This window comes from Dendronephthya gigantea, unplaced genomic scaffold (assembly GCF_004324835.1).
Source record: "Dendronephthya gigantea isolate DGI-Jeju-01 unplaced genomic scaffold, DenGig_1.0 000024F, whole genome shotgun sequence".
In the NCBI taxonomy this organism is placed as follows: domain Eukaryota; kingdom Metazoa; phylum Cnidaria; class Anthozoa; order Malacalcyonacea; family Nephtheidae; genus Dendronephthya; species Dendronephthya gigantea.
The window spans coordinates 1,266,496-1,280,109 of record NW_021163034.1 but is presented as its reverse complement, the minus strand read 5'-3'; the positions used below and the strand labels follow the sequence as shown (position 1 = coordinate 1,280,109).

The window sequence follows — 13,614 nt, the reverse complement described above, 5'->3', positions numbered from 1 at the left end:
CGGTATACAAAATTCGCCACTGGCACTATTACACGAAAACTTCATTCGCCGCCAAAGAAAATTGCAAGGAAAAAAGCCGTTCCAGCCCACTCGGCTGTTCCAACCGTTTTTTGTTTGTTGAAGAAAATGTAAACCATGACTCGAGCGAGACCTATTCCTACGTATCGGCCGAAACAGCTATAGGAGTAGCCAGTTTCGTGTCCCCGAGAGGTTTAATCTATACTCATGCAAAGTACATAATATATACAAATTGAACGTGAATTACACAATAGCGAGAGGTTGCGATTGGTCGGTTCTGTTATGCAAATCAACGCATGCTCGCCTGTAATTGTTTGGACCATGTGGTGTGTCGGGTCGTGTAATTGCTATCAGTTATGCGATGGGTCATTGTCGCAACCTTGGCATCACAAATTCTGTTACACTATCGCCGGGTTGGCATAGCCGAGGTAGACGCGAGACCTTTAGAAATACGACATGGCTTCACGCGACTGTTTAAAGAGATAGGTACTTGTATATGGTTCATCGGTTGCCTAAAGGAAGTCGACATCACTCTGTTAATACCCCAAACACTTTAACAATCCTCTAAAATTTTACTCCCGAGAACCCGAGTATAGCGCCCAAACATCTCCACGAAGCTATCTAAATGATTTCGAACGAAGGCGATCTACCCAACCGAACCCAAGACAGCGAGGATAATGCCGACGAAAATCCGAAATCGATCGAGGAGTCGCTTCTTCGCACCGTAAGGTAAGACCAGAGTTTACATTGAGTTCATTTTACAAATACCAATAAAATCCCGGGCTATTTATAGCATTTTTCGGCAGCCTTGAATATCAGGATTCTCGCCAGCCAGCGCTGGCCCATTACAGTGGTGCACGGTAAAAGGTTGCCTCTTACATAGTTTACCTAATTGTATCCAAAAGATGCATTAAATAAATAAAATAGCGAAAAATAATAAACTCCTGTAATTGGATGCCTGACTTGCACACACATCTAATATATACGGTGCCCAAATACTAATCTATCATAAAGCAATTCCGGTGTAAATATGTCACCTTACTTTAATGCAAGGGAATAAAAATTTCTATAATGACTTTTATTTTACCATTGCTAATTTCGACCTATAAGCGAGGAGCATCGGTATCAAGTGTGATGTGTATAGAGTACAATTTCATACATCGATTATTTGATCTTTCATGCACTCAATTGGATTGACTTTTTGCTTTGGAGATGCGGTGCTCCACGCTTTTGTCTGTAATATTTTAATTCCTATTTATTTGCTAGGAAATATCAGAAAATGTGCAAACCATATTAGACTTATTTCCTCGCCAAGTGTTTTTTTTATCAAAAATCAGATTGCGATATTGAATCTAGCATCAATCCACACAATAAATTACTAGATTGAAATCTGAAATCTACCTGTAAAGTTTATAATAAATCACACGTAACCGTCTATCGCCATTAACAGATATAGAAATCTACAAGAGATGTTTACGTATGTGGCTCTATACCGACTCGGAAAGATCGATTTCGCGAGGCGTCAATATTTGCTGGTTGTCTCATGGATAAACTTTGACCTGCATTTCCGATGATTTTCCGCTACCCCGCTCGCGCTGCACCTTCGTTAAATATGTAACTTAAACCCCAATTCCGCATTGATCGAATGACATGGTGTATATTCGAAAGTTCAAAAATTTACTTTGTACAATTTTTGCATCTTTTACATGCCTGTTGATCTAAACAGGGTGGTCTAATTTAAAACAACTGTGCATTTAGGATAATCACGCGTTTAGCCGTAAATGTTATCGTCTCGATATGATATGAAAATCACTGTTTGCTTTCCTATATTGCTGTTGCTTGGAAGCAGTTGGCAGCAGTGGTACATTAATCATGAATTTCAGCTACCTATATAACATTGGACAATGTTTCCGATCTATTACAGTATAGACATATGCATGTCAGTAAAAAAATTCATAGGCACATCCGCTGCATTATTACTATCTTGTGTTCGGGAAAAAATTTTCAATCAACAATTTACATGCTCTAGTAGCTCGCGAAGTCGCCACATGTGTGTATATACCTAGTTCTTTTCTTCCCCTTGGCTACCGGAGAGAATTAGATTTAGTGCGGAAAACCTTTGCGTTACAAAATTTCCAGAATTCTAGAACCTTTTGCAAACGTTCCAAACGTCTTCAAATTAGTATTCTAAATGTTACAAATTCTTGTATAATGTTACAATTTTCCAATTTTCGAAGCAGTACGATTTATCTTCTGCTTTGCACATTTCCCCCCATCTACAGTTTGTGTGGGAGTTAACATGTGCACATAATTCATTTAGGTCTAATTTATTCATTTAATAAAACAAGTGCACGCATTGCATGCAATCACAATAAAATAGTCCTCGACAAATTTCCTTTAGTCTTAAGTTTCTATTCAACTCAATGTCGTTGGACACGCGACATTTATTTAAAAGCTGTTCCTAACAACGAAATAACACGTCACAAATTAATACGTTATGTCAGTTATGAGAGAGCCAGTTATGTTATATCAATGAAATAATAATACTAAGTACTTTCATATATATGCTTTTTCTCTGTGATTTTGTTTTGCTCCATTCAGACGTTAATTTTAAACATAAATAAATCCTGTCAATTTCGACTAATAAATGACTGGCTCGTCATTTTATCGGCGTTCAATCTTTATTAAAGTTTCGTTGGATTTGCCAAACTATTCTCGACGATTGTTTAATTCTCTGATACAGACAGTTTGCTGTTTTAAATGTACAGTTTTTAATATATCAAATGTTGAATGTCATGCACACAAGCGCAGCATGTTATTCAGTTTCCAATGTTGTCAGAGTAATTGCAACGCGTTCGCTCAATTTGCAGTTATCATCACAGATGCTATGCCTTTTGTGTAAAAACTCATTTACCCTGAAGTGTTTGTCTTTCATTCTGCATCAAACGAGTCCCTCATTGTCCAGCCATGTGTTCACCTTCTGCCGTATGGTAATTTATGCGTGGGAAATTGCAATAATTTAGTTCGCCTTTTAAATATGCTCCCAAGAGACAAAGCGTTTCCTCGGCAAAACTTTAAATTAACTGCCGTTTTATACCGAAAAAAGTTAATTTCACTCTCGCCTTTTATCTTTCTTTCAACAAGCTGAATGACATGTCATAAGTGAGTTTGTTTCTTCCACAGTTTACGATTAATTTTGTGCGTTCAAATCCTTGGAAGCCTTCGGGCTGTATATTAAGAGCTGTTTTGAGATATTTCTTTTCTTTCTGGGCTTGTATTACGAAAAATGATAGTTCTGTCCTCTCTGGGCTTGTATTACGAATTAAATGTAATGATAAATAATATTTTAAAACGTTTTGAAAAATCTACTTAAATATTATACATAATTTATACTGTATGATATACGGCATTATCGTTAATTTATATATAAGAAAATGATTAAATTTTTCTGTCATTTATGTAGTTGCTTAAATTATGTTGGCCCGTTTAATAAGATTGTTATTTGAAAACAAAAATACAAAATCCTCTCCATATCATATAAAGTTTGTCTGTTTCTTCGTGCATGAAACACACAGCATGAAACCAGAATATTATATATATTTTTTAATCGCATTGATTTCTTATTAATTTTATCTTTCATATTGTAATGATACGATCTTTAAATTTTCGCCCCCAAACCTCACGATTTTAGAGCAACTTTGATAAATGTATTATTCGGCATGTCTTGCGAAACTGTTTATAAAAGTGCTTTCAGAATGTTATACGAATTAACTTTGAGTCCAAGGGCATTAAATAGCAATAATTCTTTGGTAAAATAAAAGAACAACATATGTATACGTATATGAATGTTACATTGCAAAAGAATAAAATAGGAAACTAGAGATGTTACAGTACTCGCTGTTCTGGACTTCGGGGTATAAGGTAGCTTTTACACTGAATGAAATTCATTTATGTTTGTGTATTTTTTCATTCAAACCTTTTTGGAGGTTTTGATTCAAACAAAATTTGTATCAATATGAACATGTAAACACGTGAAATATAAAAATGTTGAACGCCAATGGGGGTGTCTTAACATCTCTACTACAAAGCCAACTGGGATCATCGCCAAACGGTTTAAATTGGCAAAGAGGAATTATTAGTTTCGCATTCTGATTTCTGACTAATCGTTCCATTCCGCACGCTTTTCGTCTATATACTCTGGGAAAATCGTCCAGCTAAAATTTCAATAGTTGAAGCTCTTGGTCATGAAGTTCGCGAAAAAATCAAATGAAAAATAATTGATGAGTTCTAGAATTGTTTCACTATTATTTTTTAGCTTCCAATATAAGCAGGGAGCAGCGTGGCAGCGTCTTCAAACAACTTAGCATCAAATGTGGTATAACAACTGCCTAAAATAGACAAAACACTTCTCGACGTTTCGACCTGAGGGCCTTCGTGAGGAGAGTTAGTATGATAACTCTCTGATAACTGATCATACCAAATCTCCTGACGAAGGCCCTCAGGTCGAAACGTCGAGAAGTGTTTTGTCTATTTTAGGCAGTTGTTATACCACATTTGATGCTAAGTTTATTAATTTTTAAGTGGAATTCCTAGGAAATCTGTGCTTTAACCTCAGAAATTAGAAATTTTACTGAGAAATTTGGCGCAAGCATGCTGGCGTGCGATATCAAATTAGGTTTAGCACAGTTCTTAGGTTCTAACCACAACACAAAATTTCACGTTTCGACTTGCAACGAAACGCGACGATTTTCATTTAGATGCGTGGACGACAATGAAAATCCATGCACCCAAATTTTCCATAGTTCCTTATAGTTTGGTCGAAAGTTGCAAACTAGATCTCACGGTATAAAATATTACAACAAATGCGCGTGACGTGCATGTGAAATGCGGGTGCATGAATGAGATTTGTGTATATACTTTGTGTACACTCAGTTCCCATGGCAATGAGAACTTCGAATAGGATTTTTCTTTGAAGGACGGGTCTGGGAAACGTCTCACATCTCTTCAAGTTAATATTACTTGACATTTTCAAGTTCTCTTCTCCCTTTAATTGGGAAAAGAACTCAAAGAGTTGTCTTTAAACAAGATTTCTGCGGTGATATAGCCAGTCTTAGCGTCACGAGTGCAAGAAAGATCTCTAAACAGATCTCAGCTTTTCCTGTAAGCTCGCCTGGTTAGTTTCTCGGCTTTTGAGTTACAAATAATGGATTTGAAACCGTAAAATGAATGGTGAAGATCGGTCACGTCTGTTGTACGCACATCATTTTTTTAAACTATCATATAATTTGATTGAGATTAACAGCGCAGTAATTTCTATGCATAATGTCATTTCTGAATAAGATATCTTTCGACCATTTAAAATCACCGGAATATATAAAATATTATTTATATTGCATCATACCGAATACACGCATTTGGAGATTGAAGAAACTGATAGCAAAAAACATCAGTCCTCTTCTTTCTTTCGATAAAATTGTCCAGTCTGAGTGCATGTACGTAAGTAAATAGAGCAGAGGGGGTAGTTTGCTTCACGCCCCAACCTTCGTGGAGGGGTGGGGGAGAACTACAGCGATATGGTATAATAGTTAGAGGAGTATAGAGTGCCACTGAGCTATATAATATATCTCAGTAATGGAGTGCCAAACTTGCTCTCCATCTTGGATTTCGGCCTAGGCCACAAATCGCTTTTGATCGGTTTTGGGTGGTCGTTGACAGTCCAGTAATAAAGCTTAGTTTAGCGTCGAAAACCGGTTAGATCTTTGGTTATCGGTATTCCGACAGTCTTTTATACAGACTTAATATTGAGTACTTTTTGTTGGGAATATATATATATATTTGGGTAAATATTTTGAACTGAATTTAGCTTAGCGAGTGCGTTGCCCTCTAGCCGACTGCTAAAACAAACTGATTATTCATCAAATTCAAAACTAAAACCAGCAATTAGAAAGCGGAGAAACTACGGTGGAAACCGAATGTAAACACACTGAACGTTTTGCTCGATTAGTTTTTATTCAAAATTTACATATCAATTAGGACTCCACCTTCAAAACAACCTCGCAGCTAGCAGGCCAATATCATCAATTACTTCATTTTCGTGGGTTTGATGTTATTCAAATCAATTTATTATTGTTTGCGGACTTTTATACAGAAGCAAGCTGAACCAATATAACTTTAATCAATTCAAATTAGTGCATGATTAACCGCTGTGATAGAAAGATAATTACATATATAAATATTCGCTTATGCGTGTGTTGACCAATTTTAGTTGTTGTTGTTGTAGAGCAAGCCTTGTGTCGGCCATCTGTTTCATTATAGCCGGGCACTTGTATGGCCACCTTAATTGAGATTAACGATATGGTAAAACACGACGACAATTTGCATCCTGCATGATCCTTGCTATTTGGGGGCTAGGGAGTTTGGATGAGATCCATTCACCTCGGCCTTTTGACGCCATGCGCACTAGCCTTTTCATCGCCGGAGACTGCCCTGTCACCTGTGGTCAGACACGTGGCAAATAGCCTTCTCGCGGTGCATTTTGGGATCGTTCGAAGGAACAAAAAATACGATTACAGATATGAAATATACGAAAGATTATAGGTCTCTGCTATCAGTACAAAACCATTTACATGATAAGAAAAAAGACGGTGGAATTTCTCCACTTTACATTAAAAATAAATTGAATGAGTACGCCATATTTTTTGCTCATTGAAAAGTAGAAATTGGCGTTACAAAACAGTTTAGAAATCGGCTAACTACCTTGAAATATACTTTTGAAGCGATAAAATCGAGCCATGAAACTCAGCTGAAATCTTAACTTCAAGTGAGGATGATTCGAACTCCCTTCAATTACTTGCTTTCGAAAAACTAGATGATAGCGCGTACTCCATGGAACCAACCTATGGTTAGCCTAGAAGCAACAAAGTAGAACCATGCATAGCTACAGTTCTTTCATAAATACTTTTATGCATTTGCCGACAGATATCACAGGTCAACCATTTTTTTCACAGATTAACCAGACGTTAGCCAGACTTTAATATTGTTATTTTATTAAACCGCAAACCGACGGTTTGCCCGAAGACGCGTGCTGCATGATTGAAGTTATTTTGTTATTTGATTGTCTGGAATGAAAGAATATATTATACATGCTAAGAGAAACATTTGGCATTTCGGGTTAACCGAGTCATGTCTGATCCTAACCGCCCCGGACTGTTCAGCGGCGTAAATGAATATTGAAGAAAAATAGATAGCGATTAATGTAAGATGCACCTGTGTCAGTAAATTGCCAAAATCCTGTCCGTAAGTGGCGCTTCATTCATTGTGGAAAATGTTGGAAAATGTACAACGGTACAACCTCGATTAGGATCTGTGTTTCCACTTAATAAGACGCGACCTTGTGAAGTTTAGCTAATGTTTATACAAGTGTTCCAACATCTCATAAAAGCGTGTCTTGATTCTAATGGCCTGCTAAATTGTTGTATTTTGTCTAATATTTTTATTTTTACTTCATTGTTTTATAGAGAGGATATTAAGAAAAAAATTGAAAAGATTTTGGTACGTTTTTCTCATAAATTCCGTATCCCAGTAACATGTGTATAATTATGATTAATGATTAAAGAATAGCTACTTTCATATGGCCAATCAGCTTTCAGTATTTCCACGCGCTTTATCCCATTGTGTTTGAAATTCATCAAATTCAATTGAATTATCAGTGATTTACTAAATTCATTAACAACAATTATCCCTAATGGATTTAGTCTGTGTTGAAAGTAGCTATTCTCTTGGACGGGTAGAGCGTGATTACGCATGCTCTATAGGATATAGAGTTCCTCGAATGAGATAAGGATGGCCCTTCGTGACCCCTATAGTAGGGGATTCTACATCTTATTCTCGAAACCTTCCTCAAACTCCTCCTGTGAATTGATTATCGTACTACTGCATGTATTATTGAATAAGCAGGTTATGAGTAGTTTCACAATGAATGAAGTGAGGTCTTATCAAATGCTCTTTCTCTAGGAGGATGTCCAACTATGGTCTGATACGGAGAAGTTACTTCTTTATCTGAAGTTGCCGGGAAGTACACATCGAGACAAGAGCAAAGATGAAAAAGAGTGAGTCGCAATTATCTTGACTTTGAGTTTTGTGTGCATGGTTTCACTGTTACACGGCGCAATTTTTCGTGCAGTGAATCATGAGTAGACGGGTTACATCCAGCGTTGCACGAAGTAGAATTGACTTCTGCTTTGGCAACGCTTGATGCGACTTGTTTTGCAACATCATTGCATGGAAAATTGCAACAGCATTTTTAGAAGCATTTCAATATGGATTGTGCTCGTTGGAAAAAAATGAATCAACAGAAAGTAGAAGTTAGTTATTTTTTTTTTGCAGTCCTCACGCCATACCCTTGTCGACGACCAGAGCTGAACAAACCCAAGCTTTCCATTGGTAAGTATGTGGTTGTGAATGGGAGGACTGTGGTAGAAAGAGTAGAATAGGAGAACGAAAGGAACAAAGGAAAGAGGAAAGAAGGATTGATACAAAGGAATGCTAGGGATAAAAGGGATTGCAAGGGAAGAGGTGAAGGACGGAGTGAAACTATCTTCGTGTAAATAACGTTATATTTGCCTAGGATTCGTTGTCATTTGGAAGAATGTGAAAACAATTCAACTTTACCGAAGCACGAAGTCTATGACGAGTACAGAGCCCACTGCGAGAGCGTGAATGCAGTGCGCGTGCTCAGTGCTCCAGATTTTGGCAAGATCATCAAATGTGTTTTTCCTAACGTGAAAGCGAGGCGCCTTGGAACGAGAGGGAACTCAAAGTATCCTTTCCAAAATTCTATCGTGAGCATTGTAAAATATTGGCAAGTATTGGAAACATGTAAAATATTGGCAAGCATTTTACTTGCACTTTTTCTTAACTTACGGATAGATATTGTTATAGTGGAATTCAGAAGAAGAGAATTGTGAAGTCACCACAATTGCCAAACCTTGTCGCACCAGTACCAGGAGACAAGAGTATGGTAAGACACGATCACCACAAAAATTATATAAAATTATTTCCTGTAAACTTAACCATCATTACTAAAGCACACGGCCTCTCTTCCTCCAATCACAAGCGCGATAGTTCAGCGAAAAATATAGCCGTGGTAGTAGTGCATGGAAGTCAAATCTGAACCTCGCCATGCATTAAACGACTCGTGGAAATATTACATTCATGTATTATTACAAAATTTCTATTTTGCAAATCTCTAGGGTAATGGTGGCACCTCGTGCCCTAATGGTGAAAAGATAGGCGATGATCAAACACTAGTAGCTGCTTGCGACTTGGTATGCGAATGGGCCAACAAGCTGTTGGGTCGTGTATTCAACACTCTCGTAGAACTGGGCAGGTTCCTGGTTGGAGGGAGTTACGTATCCAGCAAGTCAATGGCTGCCTTCGTCGTCATGTCTAGCAATGAACCTTTAGGATCTTACAAAAAGTAAGATACGAATGAATTCATTTTTTATATCAGATATCTGATAATCCAATTTTTTTATACGAAGAAAGGTAACATACCAAAAATACCATCAGAATTTATCCTGTGTAAGATGCTGATGGTAAGTTAACCATTTTTTCAAACCTTTTCTAATTTCAGGTTGACACTAAGCAATCGCAAATGTAACCCCGACGAGCAATCTTTAATAAGCCAGAAACGTAAACAAACGCAACAACAGCTACAGCGAAAGATTCAGCAAAGACAACAGCATAAACAACAACAAGCACATCAACTGAATCTACTGCTTCATCCTTCGACACCCACGGGAAAGCAATTCACGCCAATTTTACCTCAAACTCAAAAGGTAAATATAAATAAATCATGGAATGAATGGGTTCAATTTAGAGATATTCAGCATATAGTTTTAAATCATTATAGTGGGGAACGTCTGGCATCTTGACGTACGACATGATTTCTGAAATCTGAAATTTCTCATAGACAACCTTGCCTTAACGTTTTGTTAACCCATGAATTTTTTAGAGAGTAAAATCATCGTTTTTCTCTTAGGGAACCCACCTCGCACTCGCCAATGGGCTCCTCATTCAATCCAAACCTCAACTTCAACTTTCTCCTAAACTTACGATAGTTCCCAACCTCCAGAACCCACCGATGCCAAGTACTCCAGTTATTTATAATCAAACCCCTCAAAAAAGCTTAGGTCATCTCCCCCCGTCGACCACCTTGAGCCCAGTCACGCCGTCTTTAGCCAGCCCAGGTTTGCTCTCTCCCTACAACACGAAGTCCCCAAAACGTAGTGCCCCTCACCCCCCCCGTAGTGGAACCATCACCCCAAGTCCTATCAGCACAACCCCTCGACACACTCCGAACGGAGAGGTGACCCGCTTTGTTTTCACTCCTATTACGAATGGGACTGCGGATAATAAAGTCTCATTGCCGGGGGGTGAAGCTAGTCCACCTATGCTGAAAAGACCCACAGCAACTCATCCGGGATTGAGCAGTGAATGGAATAATCATCAAAATAAATCGACTGTTTGTCTGAGTACAACACCAGTAAAAGGTACGTGCACTTGGTTCTCGATTATGAATCAGTTTTTCATACAATATTTTTTTAAAGCTAGGTTACGGTCAGTCTCGCGGTCGCTAATGTAAACAAACGCTTTGTTTACATATTGCATTACTGTATCTCTTAAAATATTCTGTCCTGTCGAAATCTCGAATATCGGAATATTTTATTTCACTTCATTTCTAAATGAATAAGAGATTGAGTTTATTTTCCATGAAATTCAAAACACCCGAAATTTGGAAAATTTCTAAATCATGGGGTTCCCCAATGTTATGGGCAGAACCGACGCGCAGAAACCGCTGTAACCTGTCTCTCATCATGTAAATCATCTCATGAAACAAACAAGACGAACAAATGAAGATCTTCTCTTTCATTTTAGATACGCCCGGTTCGCCCTGCAAGCAGCCACGTATCGCTTTGAAAGATCCACCGTCGAATACGTCCGACCATCAAACGAATTCATTTTCTCAACCAATGATATCTCCTCGTGTAAATAAACGTCCCGGTAAGTTATGAATTACACTGATTGAAAATTACTGCATTAGCTCTTATGCGGGTTCTTCCTTGTGCTATTGTCTTCACCACTCCACTCTGGTGTAAAAAGAATATATCGCATTAAAGTAAGTCTTGATGGTAAAGATAATAGCATTGGTAAAAACGTACATACTTGTTTTTGTGTATAACATACTCTCTCTCTGTATACATGCAATGACGGTGATAATGTAATCGCTTTTTTCCGTTTAGCTTTAAATCCGGCATCGTCAATGCCAGTCTTGACCCAAAATTCCAATCAAGCAAGAGTACCCATATCTCCTCGCGCCCCAAGATCAAACACGTCTAGACAACCCGTAGCCAGGCAACAATCTTTACCGTCGTCATGTTCCGTCAGTTTCCAACCTCAATCTATTATCACGCAGGCTCTCTCGCACCAACCGCGCGATTTGACATCGTTTCCTTTCGGGTAAGAATCGCTGTTTGGTATCTTAGAATTGTATTTTTTAGGATATCGCTATAAAATGCCATTTTGGAGTATGCCATCGTTATTTGTATATCAAACTAAATTGAATGTCTTAAAGAGTAGGAGAGCTAAAATAATTCTATCAAAGATGATACATAGCTTAATGCCAGCTCAGACGGTTTTTGCTACGATTTTTTGCCCGACTTTTCGATCTTTCAATAGATGTGATCGAGTCAATAAGTAACGGATTTTCAAATCTAGACATTTGCATCTGTCAAGGTGTGATAAGTGTGAACCGACATAGACGGTAATCATTTTTACAATCTTTTTAGCAACACGTCGACCTCCGATTGTCGTTTCCAGCAAACTACAGCAACTATGACGTCAACACATGATCAATCAACCCCACAGAACTTTCTTGAGCATCTGCCGACAGAACAAGAGTTGGCAGCGCTGTGTAACCAGTTAAGCAACGGCGCAGCTGGTGTACAAAATAACAATCGCAGTCATTCAGTACCACCATTACCTCAAAACCTTCTACCGCGCATGAACACGAGCAGCATTCAGCCGCTGACACCACAGACGGACGGACGCCACCAATTCGTGGCACCGCGCATGGCAAACGCAAACATGACAAATACCAGCGGTCCTGTAGACGGGCTCAAGCAGCTTAGGAACCGCGTCCTCCACGGAGATTCAAACAATAACAGCGGAGCCCGCAATGGTGCGAACGCAAACGCGTTAGCGGGTTTCGCTGCGAAGCGAAATTTAATGGTTGAACTTGAGAATGTTTCCACTTGGGGGACATCCACTTCATGTACATTTCAGCAAAACAAGCCACAAATATTAGCAGAACTTTCTGGTGATCCGTTGGCAGGTTTGAATTTAGACGAAATCGCGATAGAGGCCTCCAGCGGTGACTTCGATATACTTGTGGATGAATCGGCTTTATTTGGCGACTCGAACACATATACAACTCCGTGGAATGCGTCTGCGCAACCCGTAACGTTGGATAGCTGCCTGTGAAAAATGTCGAGTAGCATGAAGTAACACAGTGCAAAGCCGCGGTACACCATTCTGTCCAACCTAGCTTGCCGCTCTTAAGAACGGATCTCCCTTTCAGGCCAATCTAAGCATGATTTGACTTACAGATTCCATGTGTCGTATTAAATTCACCAGAGATGTCTATCATCAATGTGTATGAGCCCGTTTGATAAAGAGGGCATTATGGGTATTCAGGGTAGAGTTGAAAAGAAATACTTGATCTCTTTGAGAATCACGACACAAGCTGTCCAGAGACATCCCTGATGATGAGTAGACATTTAATCCTATTACGAAGTTTCCCGACATTCTCTAACATCAGACACCAGCAGATTGCTTTGCAAGTCAGCAAGTGTATTTTGCGCCGGGCAAAGCATCGTGAAAATCGTAACGGGATAAGATCTATCATGACATTTGGAACAATGTCAAAATAACGGTTTAGGAAACTGTATTTACGCTAATTTTGCAAATATCAATAGTTGCAAAGCTTAGTAACTAAGGATAGTATCCATTTGGTCGTTATCTGTTGCTCCCCAAAGTGGTAATTGGTAGATGGAAAATCGTCTATAAAGTTTAGCTTTTCTTTTGTGTGGGTTAGGTAAATTAGTCTTCTACACTGATCGCAGAGATATGAAACTCCTTCTCATCCACCACTTGTCGTTCGGGTAGCGACAAGCAACGACGAAATGGGATCTAAGCCTTCCCGAGTCCTCTATACCCTTGACGTGTAATATCTTTTGTAAATGCGTAACTAATTTATGGATCTTCATAGATCTTTCATTTAGAAGCTCTTGTGTGGAGCCATCAGATTTTTGTACAGACATGAAAGTAACCCTTTATAATAAAGATTTATCTATTTAAAGTTTTGTTGCATTTTGGAAAGCAGACTGGTAGCCCCACCTTTTCCTCCCACAAAAAAATTTTACTATCGCAAAATATAGCCTGCATAACCTGTCAAAATGCTACACAATGCGCCTGACCGATTGAGGGTGTAGCAATGCTTAATAACGAAGTAACATGAAGTATATCGTCTGTAAT

At 38.6% G+C, this 13,614-nt stretch overlaps 1 protein-coding gene across 1 annotated transcript; it reads left to right on the top strand.

Moving 5' to 3' along the window:
• The first annotated feature begins 349 nt into the window (after positions 1-349).
• LOC114522901 (DNA-binding protein Rfx5-like) lies at positions 350-12,744 on the top strand. Its single transcript, XM_028543679.1, has 12 exons — positions 350-747; positions 7,536-7,569; positions 8,032-8,126; positions 8,404-8,460; positions 8,645-8,836; positions 8,947-9,037; positions 9,270-9,496; positions 9,653-9,857; positions 10,061-10,571; positions 10,957-11,082; positions 11,322-11,538; positions 11,868-12,744. Exons 1-12 carry the CDS (start codon positions 644-646, stop codon positions 12,559-12,561), a joined length of 2,553 nt encoding a protein of 850 aa, XP_028399480.1. The 5' UTR covers positions 350-643; the 3' UTR covers positions 12,562-12,744.
• Positions 12,745-13,614: the final 870 nt, after the last annotated feature.